We start from the raw sequence: 18,923 nt of genomic DNA, 5'->3' as shown, positions 1-18,923 counted from the left end.
ACAAGGTTTTCCTTTGAGTTTCATAAATGCTTGATTATTCTTACTTCCTCTCATTTCAGTATGAGTGATACCTTGTCTGGCATTTTACAGGTTTCTTGTTGGGGCAGACTGTGGTCAGAATTTCATTTCCTCATCCTTGAACATGTATTTTGGGGTTGGCTCAAAGGTGACGATAGTCTGTTGGTTCCAGCTTACCTGCAGCCTTGGTATCAGCTCATACAGTGGAAGGGGAGAGTTCATGTACCCACATGTACATGATAGATCGCCCAAGATCCACTTCTCTAGATGCTGTAGACTGATAGGGTCATCACATAGTCTGAGCAATACTAAATGGCTCCAAGGTTATCTGGGAGGTGAGCTGCTGTTCATCACACTTGCAGATGTAGTTTTTATAAGCACCAGAGATCTGGTGATGTAAATTCTTGGGCTCCATAAAGCTGATCTTAGAGATTTTGAGTAGAAGAAAAAGTAGGAGAGGGTAATGATCAGAGTTGTACTGATATTGAAGCTGTGCTTTACAAATGTAGGCTGACCTGTCCTTTCTCAAGGTGACAGGGCCACTCCTGCCACATGGAAGGAGAAGTGAACTGCCTTTGTTAAGGTGGAGTGTAAGAGTACTTGTGGAGGACAAAACTGTACCTTCAGAAAGCAAGTGTGGGCTCCAGATATCCTCATCTTATTTGCTCTTGGAATCAGATCTTGTACTTTTCCTCACTGAAAACTGACAGATGGGCTGTGTGTTCAATATTCCAGGAGTGGGAGGGACTGTTGGGCAAGTTCTGTCAGGCATAGCAGAGGGGAGGAAAGCTGTTCTATGAGTTTTGTGGTTCTGCGTCTCCAGCTGGGACAATGGGGAACCAAGGGCAATCACTGGTGAGGATGGGCTCTCACCAGTTCCTGTTCCCTGTCCTGGGTTCAGGTGCTTAGCTATGCTCACTGGGCCAGGACTGACCCTCAGCGCTCCCTCGGGCCCCTTGTTCAGCATAGTCTAGTCCAAGAATGCAGCTCATCTGTGTGCACACAGAATACTTCTCTCCGGGTTGGTCAGGGTGAATTCCAGGCCTCTCTCTTCCCTCGAGATACAGGGGACTCCAAAATTTAAAGTTGTTGGAAGCTGAGGTCAGTATGGGCTTCCCAGTTGGCTCAGTGGTAAAGAGTCTGCCTACTGATGCAGAGACACAGGTTTGATCCCTGGGTCAGGAAGATCCTCTGGAGGAGGGCATGGTAACCCACTCCAGTATTCTTGCCTGGGCAATCCCTCGGACAGAGGAGCCTGGTGGGCTACATGTGAGATCAGTGAAGATGAATCAAGGGGTGCTCAAAGGGCCAGAGGCAGATCAGTTGTGGAATCTGAGGTCTGAGGGCTTAGGAGGATATGAGCTGTGATTCAGGACAAAAAGCATTGAGTGGACTCTGGACAAATTTATGATGAGATAGATGTCCTTTTCTAGACCTGACTTTCATGGGTTACCTCAGTGGTAGGTGTTAGCAATTCAAAAGGGCCAGGGTGGACCACGGAGACAGCATTTTGGGGCTCTGATGGGGATTTAGAAGATAGCCCACAATTTTTAATTCATCTGTGCTCTGCTTCCTGCTGATTTTTGAAATACAGGGAGCTGGCTCTGGGAGCTACTTAGGTTTCTCAGTTTCACTGAGGTGTAATTAACTCAGGTGAAAATAACTCAGGTGTTTTTTACATGTTTCTCCCTCATCTCCTTTTCCTATTTATTTTATTTTCCCAATTTCTTTTAGATGTGAGGTCTTGAATCTTACATCAGAAGAGACCAAATTTAAGTAATTTTTGGATTGTTTTAGACACGTTTTATTCTATGGAAGTGCAAGTCGCTCAATCTTGTCCTACTCTTTGCGACCCCATGGACTATACAGTCCATGAATTCTCCAGGCTAGAATACTGGAGTGGGTAGCCTTTCCCTTCTTCAGGGGATCTTCCCAACCCAGGGATCGAACCCAGGTCTCCTGCATTGCAGGTGGTTTCTTTACCAGCTGAGCCACAAGGGAAGCCCTTATTCTATGACTTAACATTTAATGTTAATATTATTACCAGGAAATGAGTTGCAGAGTAGTTCTTAGTAGTTCTGACAAAGCTGGCCTGTTAGCTCATCTTTTGTTTAGAGATGTTGGGCTTGAAAATGGTGGGTCAAATAGGGAAAGCATATGGCTGTTTAGTAAAGAGTATTAGAGTGATACCTCATTTTTAATTTGAGCTATTTATCTGAGCACCAGATTTCTTTCTGAGGAATAAAAATTATAAACTTAACCTCTCTTCATTCAGAAAAAGCTACAAGATTGGGGTTCTCAGTAGAAAGGGGATTCTGAAGAACAGAACAGTGTCCCTTTTTTGTTTCTTTAATCAATTTTTATATTTAATATGTCTTATTTAAAAAGTGACATTGAAAGCTGCCACCATCACGTGATAGTTCCTCTTTAGAGGATTTTTTTTGTGTCACTAGGTTAAGTCCGTAGTCCAAAAGTTTGGAAAAAATTGTAATGTGTCATATTTTCTTTGCTTTTCAGTGCAACAGAATGGAATTCGGCATTGCTCTTATACAACTTCCAGGAAGCATCTCTATGTTGATAGAAATACGAAGATTATTTGCCAGGGTTTCACTGGTAAGCAGGTATGTTTATCAAGATTTTTGTTTTTTTAAATGTATATTAGAGATACAAAAACATTGAAGTATTGTCCATTTGGGGGTTTTTTTTTAATATCACAAAAGTCATAACACATGTTTGTAGCAGAAAGGGGAACACTACAGCAGTGGGGTTGTATCTCAGGAGGGGGTTAAGTGCTATAGTCAAGTAAAAATTGTATTTGTTACCCCGAAAATCCCTCCCTAGGAGTATAGTATTTTGTTGGAAACCCACGTTTCCTTTCAGCAAGTATAACACAACTGATTTTTCTCCAACATTGGAACAGGTCACTGTTTCTTTAATTAAGCACTCAGTAAGGTAGATAGACATGAACTTGAGCAAACTCCAGGAGATAGTGGAGGACAGGGCAGCCAGGCATGCTGTAGTCCATGGGGTCACAAAGAGTCAGACGTGACTTAGCGACTGAACAACAACAACAAGGTAGATGGCTTGTGTTTAGGCCTTGCTGCCTCCCTATCCTCTGCATACATCATAGAATTTGCGTAAGTTTAAATATATCTGTGATGTGATTCCACAGTAAAGTGCGACCTAAGAATCTCCGTTCTCTCCTTCCTACCATTTTACTCCGCTGGAAGTATATCCTTCTAGATACTTTTCTTACTCATACAAAACACTTACATAATAGGCGTTCTACAGAGTTCATAGGATGTGCTCTCTTTCTCTGTGTTTATGTGTATGCTGCTGCTGCTAAGTCGCTTCAGTCGTGTCCGACTCTGTGTGACCCCATAGACAGCAGCCCACCAGGCTCCCCTGTCCCTGGGATTCTCCAGGCAAGAACACTGGAGTGGGTTGCCATGTCCTTCTCCAATGCATGAAAGGGAAAAGTGAAAGTGAAGTCTCTCAGTCGTGTCCAACTCTTAGCGACCCCATGGACTGCAGCCCACCAGGCTCCTCCGTCCATGGGATTCTCCAGGCAAGAGTACTGGAGTGGGGTGCCATTGCCTTCTCCGTTTGTGTGTGTGTGTGTGTGTGTGTGTGTGTGTGTATTTAAAACATATTATATATATATAACATATAAAACATATTATATATATAAGTATATAATATATATCATACATATATGTCTGTTAAATAAATTCCTGAAAGTAAAATCGGGTGTCAAAGGTTCTGTATTTAAAATTGTAGCAGGTGCTACCAAGTTGCCCTTTAAAACATATGTACACATTTATAGTTCTACTATAGTAGATGCTCAGATTTTTTTTAAATATGAAGGAATGCTACCAAATTTATTAGAAGATAATCCCTAACCTTAACCCAAACTGTCCCTTCCTCAGTTATTAAGGGAGACATGGCAGAATAAAAGTGATGAATGATTTTTGTGTAATTTAAAGTTAATGATTTTTCTGTGATTAAAAGAACTATAATATTCATTCTGCAATATTTTGGTGATCTAGCATTGACAAGTTCATTCTGTAAAGACCAGATTGTAAACATTTTAGGCCTAGTAGGCCATGCAGTCTCTGTTACAACTACTCCATAGCATTGGAACAGCCAAACCAGCCACAGGTAATACGTCAGTGAGTGGACATGGTTGTATGCCAGGGAAGCTTAATTCACGAAACCAGTGGCTGGCCAGATCCCTCAGGCCATACTTTACCAACTCCTGATCTAGAGGAGGATACTCAAATATCCAAACTTCTATAACTTTTTTTTTTAAGTACTTAAGAATTGCTTTAAACTTATCTCTTTTTTTTTTTTGAAAAATGAATTTTGATTAGAAGTTGTTTCAGGTGAAATGTCGTTCTGCTTTTTGACTTTTCTGGGCACAGAAATGTGAATTGCAGTGGACCATTCTTCTTTTTCTCCCATTCTTCTACTATTTTTAAAAATAGCCACTGCCAACGAAGAAAGAAACAACTAAAACCTTGAAATTTTGTTCATAGATAAAATTGGTTTGCTTATTCTGAGAGCCATATATTTTACGAATACCACTTCCACATACATACCTTCTAAAGAAAGTTGATGCTTCGTGCTCATGAAGTACAGTTTATCATTCTTCTGCCAATTAAAATCATATTCAGTCCCTTTTGGGGTATGTATTAATTTTATTAGCATATAATTAAATGTTTGATTAACCCAAATTCCACACATAAATTAATTATATAGAATGTTATTTTTCTATTTGCTAAGCTTTATATGACCCTTTGACATTTTACCTGGAGGAGGGCATGGCAACCATCTCCAGTATTCTTGCTGGGAGAATCCCCATGGACAGGGGAGCCTAGTGGGCTACAGTCCGTAGTGTTGCAAGTTGCAAAGAGTCAGACAAGGCTGAGCGACTAAACAGAGCACATGACATTTTAACGTCTGCCCTTTTTTAAAGAACCATTGTCTGTGCTGTAAGCACTGTCTCTGCTTCTTAAATTAGATGATGATTGCCTAAATATTGAGATCCAAGGTTGGTTTCGGTGTCTTAGTTATCAGCAAATACATTGTTTCTCATTCACTGGGAGCCTTAATTGTTTATTTATTGGTTAAGTTTCTGCTTCTAGAGAATGATGAAGTCTGAAATTTAGAGTTTATCTCCATAGAAAATGTAAATCTTGTCTCATTAGTTCTTTTTTTTTTCCACTGTGCACATTATTGCACATATGAATGAAGAATATTTATATTTCAGAGCAGATTCCAACAATGCTGTTTTCCCAAGGGGTGATATTTCTTGTACTGGCTGTTACGAGCCACTAAAACTATTCTTATTTTAACCATACACTGGATGGTGATAATGAGAAAAGTAACGGAAACAAGGACATTAATAGGAAATGTCATCCCTGTTCAGCACTACATTAGGAATAAAAAGTGTGACTATTTAAATTTTTTTAGCAGGTAGTATTCTAGCACAGTGCTTCTTTAACTGTCTGGAGTGAAGGCCCAGTTTGGGTGTGTGTTTTTATTTCCACTTTATTGCAGAGCAGTACTTTTTACAAAATACAGTAAGTCATAGCAATGTCATATTGCTATAAAAATTTGCAGACATTTTCACTTATTTTTTTATTAGATTTTTCTCGTTTTTTTCTTTCTTCTTTTTTGTCATTATTTCCCCTTTTTGCATTTACCTCACTGCACACCCATAAGAGTCTACAGATAACACTTTGAATGGTACTGCTTTAACAAGAGCACTGGCCTGTGGTACTTTACAAAACTCCATCGTTGACTTTTAGATAAGTCAGTTAATGTGCTTGGGATTAGGTTTCCTGTTTTGAAGAATGAAGACTTTGAAATCAGGAAATTTCTGAGCCAATTTTTATGCTTGTAACAGAACTTGAGTAGTTGAGTCAGCATTTTTTGGTCCTCATAGAATGGCTGCGAAGATCCATTCGGTTTTCAACAACTACTTACTGAGTGCCTACTGTATGTAACTGCTTTGGGTGCCATCTCTCAGTGAACAAAGTAGATAGAAATCACTGCCTTTATGGAGTGGTGAGTAGAAGAGGGATGTGAGGACATCAGGGATTGAGGAACAGTGAGAAGGAGGTGTTCTTTTCCGATCAACACAAGGGAGTTTCTGATAACCAGCTAAATAGATTGAAAAGAGACCTCCTATAAAACACACACACACAGAACAGTGATTTTGGCTCTGCAGAGACCTGTTTTGCTTCAAGGTTGAAAGCTGTGTTCAGAAAGTTGATGAGGATGCTTGGAAATATGGCATTCCTACCCTGTGGCTCAGTGGTAAAGAATCTTCCCAATGCAGGAGACGTCGGTTTGATCCCTGGATTGTGAAGATTCCTGGAGAAGGGGATGATATCCCACTCCAGTATTCTTGCCTGGGAAATTCCATGGACAGAGGAGCCTGGTGTGCTATAGTCCATGGGGTTGCAAAAGAGTTGGACACAACTTAGTGACTGACTGAACAACAACAAACGACAGATACTTAACGTATTTGTTTTTCTTTTCCAAGTTGCTGAAGATTGTCTTTAGGCTCCCTAGCCAGCCTTTTCTCACTAGTCTTGTGCTTTTCCTTCTCAGGGCACCTTTCATAGCCAGCAGGCACTGGAATATGGCACCAAACTAGTTGGAGGAACCACTCCAGGGAAAGGAGGCAAGACGCACCTGGGCTTACCAGTCTTTAACACTGTGAAGGAGGTAATTAATGGTACCTGAGTTTGGCAAGAAGAAAAAACCAAGGGAAGAGTTAGCACACCTTGGCTCAAGATCTTAACTGTGCCCCTTTTGGAAGAGTCACATGCCTTCTAAAATTCCAGTAACCTAGAGAAATTTGAACCATGGTAAAAACGAGTGGGTTCACTTTAGTCACGTAGGCTCAGGATGTTCTCTCCGCATTCTGGGTCACTTTTGCTTATAGGCGTACATCAGTTCTTCAGGGAAGAAGTGCCATGGCTTGGCTTCTACCATTTCTTCTGGGCTGTTAGAAGTGCGCGTGTCAGCATCCACGCTCGACCCTGTCGCTCAGTGTTGTGGGAGCTGTGCCAGGCACTGTGCCAGGTGCTTTATCTTCATGGCCTCATTCTAGCCTCACCAGAAGCCCCCAGGTAGGGACTGTTATCATCCCTATTTTAAAGACAAGGATACGACAGGTACAGAGGTTGAGGGTCCTGTAGATAGTGTCACAGCTGATCAGTGGCAGACTTAGCCTGGCTCAGAGTAACTAGTAGTGGGTGGTGTTCCTGTGTGGATTAGAGTCCAACGGGCAACTCACAGAGGCCTGGTCTCTCCCTCAGCTTGCTGATTTCTCAATACTTTTAGAATGACTTAAGCTAAACTTTGTTACAAGGCTAATACGTGCTTATGGTACAAAGTCAGATGATATGAAGGTATGTACAGTTAAGTTTTATATGGTGTTTTCCACTTCTTGGATATTGCTTTCATAGAGAACTTATTTCACCTCAGTGTATCCTCTTTCATTCTCTTTCTACACTTAGATGAATATATACAAAAATAATAGTATTATGAAAGAAGCCATAGTATATATTCTTGGCTATTTAATTTTTAAAAAATCAAAGAAATAAACTTAGTACTTGGGATTGATGTATTGAGGTTAACAAATAAAAATGTAGCACTCCCCCTCTTCTTAAATATACTTTTAAGGCATGTTTTAAAGAATTTCATTTTTTTTTTTAAAGTACAAATTTATAGATTTACTATCTTTTTGGAATACTAACTTCAAATTGAGGTAATTTGAATTCTTAATGTAAATCAAGATAAAGGATAAAACAAATATTCAAATTTGGAATTTTCATTTTACTTTAAACTTGAAAATAGGGTATACTATATATCTGTATGTGTGTTTTGAGTGTATCATATTTTAGAGAGTAAAAAATTCATAAATTCTGTAGAATAATCATTTAAAGTTTTGCTTTGCATTTTTTAAAACTTCCTGGTTAAATTTGACTTTTGTCATGAGCCTTTTTTTTTGCTTTCCTTTAAAAAAAAAGTTTTTGTTCCTAGCAGTTCATTTATTATTCATTTTGATACAAATAGATATGGCTTTTGGAAGATAATGTAAGTTCTTTGACAGATGCGGTTTATTTCTCACCTGTTCTGCTCTTACAAAGAGATTTCTGAGTGAGTGCAATGGTTACCTTTCATGTAGTATTACTTGCCGACGCAGATTCTGTGGTCACAGTCCAGCTTCTGAAAGTCTTTGTATCCTTAAGAGGTAGGAACCCATGGGATATATTTCCCATAAAATACCTGCACATCTGTGATCTCATTTCTGTTGGTTCCAACCTAGTTTTTTCCTTTGGTCCCCACTTCCCTGTTATCACCTTGAACAGTTTTTAAAAACAGTGATTTCAATTATTTTTAACCCTTAGCAAGTCAACATCCATTGACTTGTTCATCTGTCCCTGTCAAGATACCTCTCTTTATTAGGGATGCAGTAGAGAAAGCTCCTCGGCCTCTGGGAACATGGGCAGTTAGTTTGGGATGATTCTCAAACACACCATCTTTTACTTCTGCCCCTTCCAGCTGTACCTGTACTTTGTGTAACTTGGTATTTGTATCCATTTAAAATCTCATGGCATAGCCTTTTAAAATGTTTTGATTTATATCTTAATTAAGCTACATTTTGACATTTATAGGGAGGTAGCCTGCTGTAGCTGAAAAGAACTGACGCTGTGGGATCAGATATACTTAGGTTTGAATCTTGGCTCTGCCACTTCCGAGCTCTGTGACCTCATGCAAGTTATTTAATATTTCTTGGCCTCTACATCTTGATTTGTAGATGGGGTAGTAAGCAGGCAGGGTTACATAGTCTTTCTCAGGGCCTCTCACAGAATAGGTGCTGCCTCTCTTGGAGAGTCAGAGACACTGACCGTCTCTGTCTTCAAGGAGCTTCCATTATAGAAGAGTCATGGACATATGTGCAAGTGGGTGGAAGGCTACATCTGTATTGATACATGTACAAAATATATAGAAGATCACAGAGAGAACAGTGGTCACATTGGTGATCTTTAAGTGCCTTGCATTGTGAGGGGCGATGTAGCATAGACTCTTAACCTTATATGACCCATTCTTGTTCTGTGGCTATTTATGCGTGTATTTTAGTTCATTTGTAGTCAGCATGCATTAGAGTAAAAATTAGCAGTTAGGAATAAAACCACTTCATTTTGCTTCTTCTTGATAATATTTATTCTTTGATCTGTTTTTATTTTTTTAATTTAAAAAATTTTATCTGTTTTGGCTGCACTGGGTCTTAGTCGCAGCCTGCGGACTCCGTGGTTTTGGTGCCTGGGCTCAGAGGTTGTGGCACACGGGCTTAGTTCTAGCCCCGTGGCATGTGGGATCTTAGTTCTCTGACCAGGGATTGAACCCGAGTCCCCTGCATTGGAAGGCAGATTCTTAACTACTGGGCCACCATAGAAGGTCCATGGTTTGAAAATATTTTTAAAAACATGTTTGAGAGCTGAATTCTGAGGTTTGGGACTCACTAGTCCTTTTCTCCTGAGGATGCAGGGCCTTTCGTACTGAATGGGTGGTAAGTGCCTTGCAGAAGAACAGAAATAAACGTGGCCCAGGAATGAGGGGACCTAAACGCCAGTCAGTGCTTTCATGTGTGCTGACATGCTGCCACATTGCCTGAAGGAAGGGGAGGTCACAGAACCTTCCAGTTTCAAGGGGTGTCCCATTGGGGCGGAGAGGAGGCCACACTTAACTCTGCTGTTTTCTGACAGCAGAGTGACCTAGTTAATGGGAAGAATGAAGACATTGAGTGTCTCCTGGTGATGTCCTTTCCTGATCCCATGATATCATTAAAACCATGGTATTGAGTTTGTTTTACAAAGTGTCTGACTGAACCTACAGTAAAGTGCTTTGTATTAATGTTTCAGGCCAAAGAACAGACTGGGGCGACAGCATCTGTCATTTATGTCCCTCCTCCCTCTGCTGCTGCCGCCATTGATGAAGCTATTGAGGCGGAAGTGTCCCTGGTCGTGTGCATCACCGAAGGTATCCCGCAGCAGGACATGGTGCGGGTCAAGCACAAACTGCTGCGCCAGGGAAAGACCAGGCTGGTCGGGCCGAACTGCCCTGGAGTCATCAATGTGAGTGTACAAAACGAAACGAGCCCGATTTTAGCCTCTGAAGCCTAACTAACTTTGAGTCAGTCCAAGTATATTTGTGTGTATGATCTCGGAGTTAATATTTTTTTTCACTTTTCTGATACTGTGAATTACTTTCCTTTAGCCTGGAGAATGCAAAATTGGCATCATGCCTGGCCATATTCACAAGAAAGGAAGAGTCGGTGAGTATGTATTTCTTATAGATTAGAAAACAAAATTTCTTACCCCTATGCTCAAAACTCCCCAAAGAGATTTGATGGTACAAATCAAATTCACTTTAATTCATTCAACTTTAAGAGAGTTTACCTTGAAAGTTTTATAGTGAATTGATTCTGTGTCCTGAATTAATGTTTGAGGAACACTAACTCTACAGAATGAAGATATTTTTGGGTTTTTTTTAAAGATTCTTTTCCTTCTCAAGCACACTATGGATTCTTCCATGTATTTGCATGTATCCATAATTTTATCACTTAGTAATATTTTATTGAGTGATTATATCACAATTTATTTGTCCATTCTCCCATTGATGAACATTTCTGTTATTTCCAGGTTTGAGTCATTATGAATAAGGTTAAAGTAAACTTTTGTGTACAGGCCTTTTTGTGGGTACGTTTTCCTTTCTTTTGGGTAAAATGCTTACAGGTAGAATTGCTAAGTCATAGGGTCAAAGTATGTTCAACTTTTTAAGAAGTTACCAGATAGATCTGCAAAGTGACTGTGTTCTAAACTCCCACTATCAATGTGTGAATGTTCCAGTCGCTCCGTACTTAGGCTTTATGGGCCCTGTGCTGAGTTGCCTTTCTGATCACTACCCTGCTTTCTGAGGGGCCCATAAACCTCAAAAACAACTAAGAGAAGTTTAGGAAAGTTCTTTAGACCTTGGTCCTCAAGATGGCCATAACATATCGATGAGGAAGTCCTCTGGGAGACTGCCTTTAACTTAAAGGACTTTTAAAAAAATCGCCTGAAAGAAATACATGACACTACAAGATTTTCAAGGAGGTAATGGAGAAAAGATGACTTTTTTTGTACTAACTATTCCTATTTTGATACCATTACTAATATTCTCAGAAGCCTCATTAACTTCCAGTCCTTAAGCTAAGTGTTTAGGAAAAGGAAGGAATTTTCAGTCCCTTGGGTATTTCTGAATAGGACATCATGTAATATAAGAGCAGTGCAATAGTATAGTGGCTTTCTAGTTTGTGTTAATGATAACTAAAATTGTATAACAGCTTAAGCTAATTGAGTATAATTGTAGAAAGTGGTTAGATTCCAAACTGATATTTAATGATGCAGCATTTTTGCATTTATGTTAGAATTTTTACTCTCAACCTCATGTGACATACTTGACTCCTACATCTTTTTACAATTTTTATTTTAATTAAACTTTTTATATTTAGATAATTATAAATTCACATGTAATCATAATACAGACAGATCTCTGTGTACCCTTTATTCACTGTCCCCCAATGATAATGTCTTGCAAAAAGATAATGCCATGTCACAATTAGTATATTGACATTATGACAGACATAAGGAATTTTTCCATCACTACAGGAATCCCTCATCTTAACATTTTATAGCTACATCCACTTCCTTCCTACTCCTACTCCCTTTTTAATCCTTGGAAACTAATAATCCTCTTATTTTTTTTTTTTTCCTAAATTTTTTAAATTTCAGGAATGCTATATAAATGAGAGCATATAGTACATAGCCTTTGGAGATTGGTTATTTACACTTGGTATAATTCTCTGGAGATTCATTCAGATTATTGTATCAGTAGTTCATTCCTTTTTATGACTGAGTAGTATTCTAGGGTACAAATGTTTGTTGAACCAATCACGTGTTGAAAGATACTGGGATTGTTTCTAGTTTGGGGCTGTTAAAAGTAAGTCTGTTATAAACATTTGTGTACTAGTTTTTATATAACACAAAAAATCTTCATTTCTTTGGGATGAATGCCCAGGAGTGCAGTTGCTGGGTTGGATAACAGTTGTGTGTTATTTATGAAACTGCCAAATTATTACCCATCGTGGCTATACTGGTTTACCGTTCCATCACCAGTGTACCCGTGATCCAGTTTTTCTGCATCCGTGCCAGCATTTGTAGTCATCCATTCTGATAAGTGTTCAGTGATACCTCATGGTGGTTTTTATGTACATTCCCCTAATGGCTAATGGTATTGAACATTTTTTTGGGTATTTGTTTGTCATCTGTATATCTTCTTCCCTGGTGGCTCAAATGGTAAAGTGTTTGCCTACAATGCAGGAGACCCAGGTTCAATCCCTGGATCGGGAAGATCTCCTGGAGAAGGAAATGGCAACCTACTCCAGTATTCTTGCCTGGGTTGCAGAGTCAGGCAAGACTGAGCCACTTCACTATCTCTTTTTCAGTGAAATGTTTCTTTGTGTTCTTTTGCCCCTGGTCTAATTGGTTACTGTTGAGTTTTGAGAGTTCTTTCTATGTTCTAGATACTAGTACTTTGTTGGATATGTGGCTTGCAAATATTTTCTCCCAATCTGTAGCTTGTGTTTTCATGCTTTTAATAGGATCTTTCAGAGAGCAAAAGTTTTTTCATTTTGATGAAATCTGACTTACTGACTTTTTTCTTTTGTAAAATATGCTTTTGACCTCAAGTCTAATAACTCTTTGCTTTGCCTTAAGTACCTATTTTTTCCTCAAAGTTTTATAGTTTTATGTATTTTTATTTGCTTGCCTGTGCTGCACGGCAGCTTGTGGGTTTTTAGTAATAGTTCCCTGACTAGGAATTGAACCCAGGCCCTCAGCAATGAGACTGCAGAGTCCTAACCACTGGACTGCCAGTGAATTCCTGAATGTTTTGTAGTTTTACACTTAAATCCCATAGTCCATTTCAAATAATTTTTCTAGGCGTGAGATTTAGATCAAAATTCTTTTTGTCTATTTGTGTTTAGTTGCTTCAGCACCATTTATTAAAAAGATCATCTTTCTTTCATTGAATTGCTTTTGTATATTTGTCAGTAAACATCTTATTTGTGTTGATCTATTTCTGGGTTTCATCAGTACTGCACAACTTTTAATACTGTGTTGAAATAATAACTCTTAAAATTGGATGGATTGCTTTTTTGTACTTTACTCTTTTAAAAATTATTTTAGCTTTTCTAGTTTACTTTTTCATATAATTTCAAGGTAATCTTGTCTGTATCTACAGAAATTATTGCCGGGATTTTTATGTAAATTGTGTTAAATCTGTATGTCAGTCTCAGGTGAATAGACATGTTTACTCTGTTGAATATTCCAGTCCATGAATGCAGTATATCTTCATTTACTTAGATTGCCTTTGATTTCTTTCATGAGCATTGTACAGTTTTTAACATAAAAGTCCACTGTGTGTTTTGTTAGATTTATACTAAGTATTTCTTTTTATTGGAAAAAACCATTGTAAATTTTGTTGTATTTTAATTCTGGTGTCCATGTGCCTGTGGCTAATATACAGAAATACAACTAATTTTTGTTTATCTTATATCTTGCCATATTGCTGTAGACCTTAGGGATTTCTTGGTAGAGTCCTTAGCATTCTCTATGTTAGACAACCCACATTATCTACAAATAGGGATAGTTTTATTTCTTCCTTTTAGGACACTCAAGAGAAAGTCTTTTTAACTATCCATGTTTTGCTTGTTACTGTGTTCTTCGTTCTTGAGGCTCCAGGGTTCCTTTTTATATCATTTCTCTTCTTTCTAGAGACCTTATTAATATATTAGCCATTCTTTGATGGTAGAACTGTTGGCAACAAATTCTTTACTTTCCCCTCATTTGAAAATGTTTTTATTTCCCCTTCATTCATAAAGACGAACATCACTGGGTACAGGATTTAGGGTTTACAGTTCTTTTAGCAGTTAAAAAATGTTGACCCATTTCTTGATTCCATGGGTTCTGATGAGAAAACTGATATCATTTGAGTTGTTTTTTCATGTATAGGAAGGTGTTATTTTTCTCTTGCTGCTTTCAAAATTTTTTTTTTTTTGAGGGGAGTCTTTGATTTTCTGAAGTATATTAGAAGTTTTGGTGTGAATTTCTTTGGATTTATCCTGTTTTTAGTTTGCTCACCTTCTCACATGTAGATTTTGGTAAAACATTATTTCCTCAAGCACTGTTTCAGCCCCATGTTCTTTTTTCTCTCCTTCCAGTGATACAGGAATATTCAATCTTTTGTTACCATTCCATAGGTCCCTGAGGTTCTGCTCATTGTTTTTTCCTAGTCTGTTCTCTCTGCCATTCAGGTGGGGTAATTTCCATTGTTTTATCTTTCATTTCACTGATTTTTTTTCCTCTCTGCTCTCCATTATGCTATTTAACTCATCCACTGAGCTTTTAGCTTTGGTTATAGTACTTTTCAGTTCTAAAATTTCTATTTGGTCCCTCTATATCTTCTTTTTCTTTTTTAAGTGAGGCTTCCTTCAAATTTCTTTGATAAAGCTTCTATTTTTTGATTTATTTAGAGCATGTTCATAATTATTGAAAGTTTTTATCATGAATTCTTCAAATTTCTTGTCAGATAATTCTAATATCCCCTCATCTTGTGATTAGCATCTATTGATTGTTTTTTTGTTGTTTTTTTTTTAATTCAGTTTGAGATCTTCCTGATTTTTGGTAGGTCAGATGATCTTTGGTTGAAACCTGAAAGTGTGGGCTATTGTATTATGAGATCTGGGTTTTATGTGAACCTTCTGTTTTAGCTGACTTAATTCACACTGCTTCAGCAGGGAATGTGGGGGAGGTACCTTGTTCCTGCCAGGTAGAGGTAGAAGTCAAGTCCCTTCTTGCTTCTACTGCCAGAGTGAGTGGGCTCCTACTCACCGGGGATAACAGTTGCAGCTCCTTACGTGGTCTCCCCTGACACTAGTGGGGATGGACTTGCTGTTGCTGGGCGGCAGTAAAAGCCCTGACTCTCCACTAGGCCTTTTCTGATCCCAGGAAATGGAGAGAGGCCTCACTGCTGCCAGATGAGGATGGACATCCAGGCTTTCCCTCTGGTTCCCACTGGCACCGTAGGGGTGGGGCGGGACTCAGTGCCAGCTTGTGTAGATGAGAGTCCTGGTTGTGTACATGCTGGTGGGCGTGCTGCCAGGGTGCCTCATTACGGCCTTGTAAACGTAAAGTCTAGGTTTCTTTTTCGGCCTTTGCTTATGTGAGTAGAGGTAGAGCCACAGTTTTTTCTGTAGTGCATAGTTGGTATGGAGTGGTTGTTGTCTGAAAGTTTTCTGTTTTGCTAGATTGTCCTTCTCTTGGTTCTTTTGCTAAAGAAAGCTGCTGTTTGGGTGGAGAGTTCTGTGCCTTAATGTGAGCTTCTTTATCTTTGTATCTGGGACACATGAGGCAAAAGGAAACTTGGAAACACTTCATTGTTTTACTTGAGTCTCAAGGTCTCTAGGACTCTACCTTCTATCTAACTTTCAGAGATTTCTTGTATTTGTTTTATATGTAGTGTCTAGGACTTTTACTTGTATTTAGCAGGAAGAATACAGGAAAATACCTCTGCTTTTTGGAAGCAGAAGTATCCCTATGGTAGATATTTTTAAGTGATAGTCTCTTTTATTATATATATACTTCAAGGATGGCAGGAGTAATCTACCCTAAAAACATTGCTTTCATTACCTTAAATGTGTGTACTTTGCATTTATATAAATTATATATCATTTTTGTATGTATATAAATTATATATCACTTTCATTTTAGATGAAATCCCCTCAAAAGAATGATAAAATCCTAGTACCACTATTCACTGATTATTATACTGATCATCAAAAGGCTAGAATAGATAAAATAGTTTTGCTTCCCAGTAATCTAGGGTGTTGCATGAACAGGAACATGATTCTATCATAAGAATCAAGTAGAAATGTAAAGGAGACTAGGTAATTACATACAAAGAAATACAACTAAGTTACTTATTGTCTTTGATTTAAAAGCTAAATGCACCAAATGTACATAGGTGTTACCTACCTACCCTTCTCATTTATGAAAGGTCTCATAAAGGAAGGGCTATGTTGAAGAGAGAGGTTATAGACAGGAAGCTCTTGAGAGTAGGGAAAACTGATGAATGAGACACATGGGGTATGGTGTTATTGGTTGTCATTTTTTGTGAGATAGGGTCCACATAGTGATTGGTTTTAAAACTATCACCAGTTAGATTTTGTTTAAGAGGGTGATTGTACTCCATAAATTTTCAGTTTTGACCTATTCGGTACATATTTACTGAATTCCTTTTGTGCCTGAACTGTGCTCTATATGGGAACTCATGGGTGGGGAAAACAGTCTCATTTACTAACCCCTGGAAGTTGCAAGTCCAACAGAAAAGATAATCACTGCAGAATCTCCAACAGCATTAGTGGGCTCTACTGATCAATGTAGGAAAGCAGGACTTCTGACTTGAGGAATTTGTGTGGTCAGGAGACAGAAAGCCTAACTATGAATGTATTTTCTGAAACCAGGGTTATTAACCAAAGGTTAATACTTGAAATACTTTGGCCACCTCATGCGAAGATTTGACTCATTGGAAAAGACCCTGATACTGGGAGGGATTGGGGGCAGGAGGAGAAGGGGACCACAGAGGATGAGATGGCTGGATGGGATCACTGACTCAATGGACATGAGTTTGAGTGAACTCTGGGAGTTGGTGATGGACAGGGAGGCCTGGCATGCTGCAATTCATGGGGTCACAAAGAGTCTGACACGACTGAGTGACTGAACTGAACTGAATACTTGAAATTTATGCCTTCTTTTTTTCCATGTGGACCTTTATATAGATTTATTGTTCCATTTTACTTTGTATGCACCAGAAGGTCATTTTTTGTGGAAGACTTCAGGTATCTCTTAAACTGCTTTTGTAGTCATAAAACAACCCTAACTAGCTGGATCTCGTGCATGCAGATGGCATCACCTGGAACTTGAGAAGCCATACAAGGGTCTTGAAGGCCTGGTGAAGGACAACCACCAGGAACAAACTAAAAGGGCAGAAGTCCAGGAATGTATTCCACGTAGCCAGCCAAAAAAACTTAGGGTTCAAAAATAAAGTGAAACCAGTTACCACTAATCTTAAGAAGATAAACACTGTGAATGATTAAAAAGTTAAAAGAGTGAATCAAACTCTTGTAGATATACAGAAGGAACTTGCAAACTTCCCAAAAAACCTTTCCATTGAACCTCTGAAGAAACAGTTGATTTCTCAGCAGTGTCAAGAAAATGTACCACAGTTAATGTTGATGAGGCTACAGAACTAGTGGCTCAGTTGTAATACATTGGTGATGCATCAAAAAAAACAATAAATTAAATGTTTTATATATTAAAAAAACCCTAACTAATAAAATCCTTTCTTTTTCTAACTTTTAAAACCTCCCTGCTATAATTTAGGCCTTTTCTCCTTATTCCATGACCTGATGGTGTTGTTTGTTTGGCGGACAAATTGTGGAATGGGTTCTTTATATACATGTGTTTGTGATTTATTTTACTATATGAGAGTCACATGAGCACTCTCTAATATTGCTGAGTTCTGCTTCTTTAAGGTATCGTGTCTAGATCCGGCACCCTGACTTACGAAGCGGTTCACCAGACAACACAAGTTGGATTGGGGCAGTCTTTGTGTGTTGGTGAGGACTTTTTCTAAACTCATTTTATCGGAGTTCAGTGTCTTCACTGAATAAGTGTAATAATAATTATTGGTTTGACTATTTGTGAGAGATTTTGATGTCATTTTATGAAAAAGCTGTTATGATCTTGAGTTTAATTTGCTTATACATGAAGCTGGCTGTTAACGTTTTCAAGATTCACGGTCCAGGATTTAACTCCCATGTTTCAGAACAAACATCCTGGGGTGTAGTCCCTGAAAACAGGACTCACTTTGCTTGTTGTGAAGCAGTGGTCCTTCAGGATAGGACTTTGGTCACTGTCTTGGCATTGTGTTATCATTGCCAGCTGTCATTCAGTGCTTCACAGTTACCGAATTCTTTGCCAATCATTGTCTCATTCTTTAAGGGCAACCCTCTGAGGCACCGCTGAGCTGGCACAGAGTCCTGTGGTAGCTTGATTGGTGGGTGGAGGAGGGTTGAGCTCCCTGGACCCTCTCTCTTTGCCCCATCATACTGCCTCCCATTTACAAAAGGGTTTTTACATTTTAAAATAATTTTGATATTTTTTGCCAAAAGCCAGGCAAATTTCTCATTTTTATAACAATTCCTTCATGTTTTTAGACCATCTTTTAAAAGCTTTTCAAAGGCAGCTTTTGATGATAAAATTATGAAATATAACCCTGGAGTATTTTTATTGACTCAAATTGATAAAATCAGTATTAAACATTAAATGAGCTTTTCTATGTGCAAAAGTACAATCTTCAAGACAAGGTAACTTAACTAGTGGCCAGTTCCATCTTCTCTAGCCTCTGTTTTTAATCTGTAAATTGAGAGTAGTAATTCCCCTCTCACAGAGAGTATGCTGCTTCTGTTGCTGCTAAGTCGCTTCAGTCGTGTCCGACTCTGTGCCACCCCATAGATGGCAGCCCACCAGGCTCCCCCGTCCCTGGGATTCTCCAGGCAAGAATACTGAAGTGGGTTGCCATTTCCTTCTCCAATGCATGAAAGTGAAAAGTGAAAGTGAAGTCGCTCAGTCGTGTCCGACCCTCAGCGACCCCATGGACTGCAGCCTACTAAGCTCCTCCATCCATGGGATTTTCCAGGCAAAAGTACTGGAGTGAGATGT

General features: G+C 38.9%; 1 protein-coding gene and 1 pseudogene across 1 annotated transcript in view; both read left to right on the top strand.

Moving 5' to 3' along the window:
* Positions 1 to 18,923, top strand: part of SUCLG1 (succinate-CoA ligase, alpha subunit) — a 35,200-nt gene that overhangs the window by 6,738 nt on the left and 9,539 nt on the right. The window contains exons 2-6 of the mRNA XM_010862177.1: positions 2,536 to 2,639; positions 6,640 to 6,756; positions 9,963 to 10,175; positions 10,318 to 10,375; positions 17,735 to 17,818. Coding sequence (XP_010860479.1) covers positions 2,536 to 2,639; positions 6,640 to 6,756; positions 9,963 to 10,175; positions 10,318 to 10,375; positions 17,735 to 17,818 — 576 coding nt within the window. The remainder of the gene's footprint in view (positions 1 to 2,535; positions 2,640 to 6,639; positions 6,757 to 9,962; positions 10,176 to 10,317; positions 10,376 to 17,734; positions 17,819 to 18,923) is intronic.
* On the top strand, positions 17,156 to 17,724 carry LOC105004543 (annotated as a pseudogene).

Source organism: Bison bison, unplaced genomic scaffold (assembly GCF_000754665.1).
Source record: "Bison bison bison isolate TAMUID 2011002044 unplaced genomic scaffold, Bison_UMD1.0 scf7180017864480, whole genome shotgun sequence".
In the NCBI taxonomy this organism is placed as follows: domain Eukaryota; kingdom Metazoa; phylum Chordata; class Mammalia; order Artiodactyla; family Bovidae; genus Bison; species Bison bison.
This window is presented reverse-complemented; position numbering and strand designations above follow the sequence as displayed.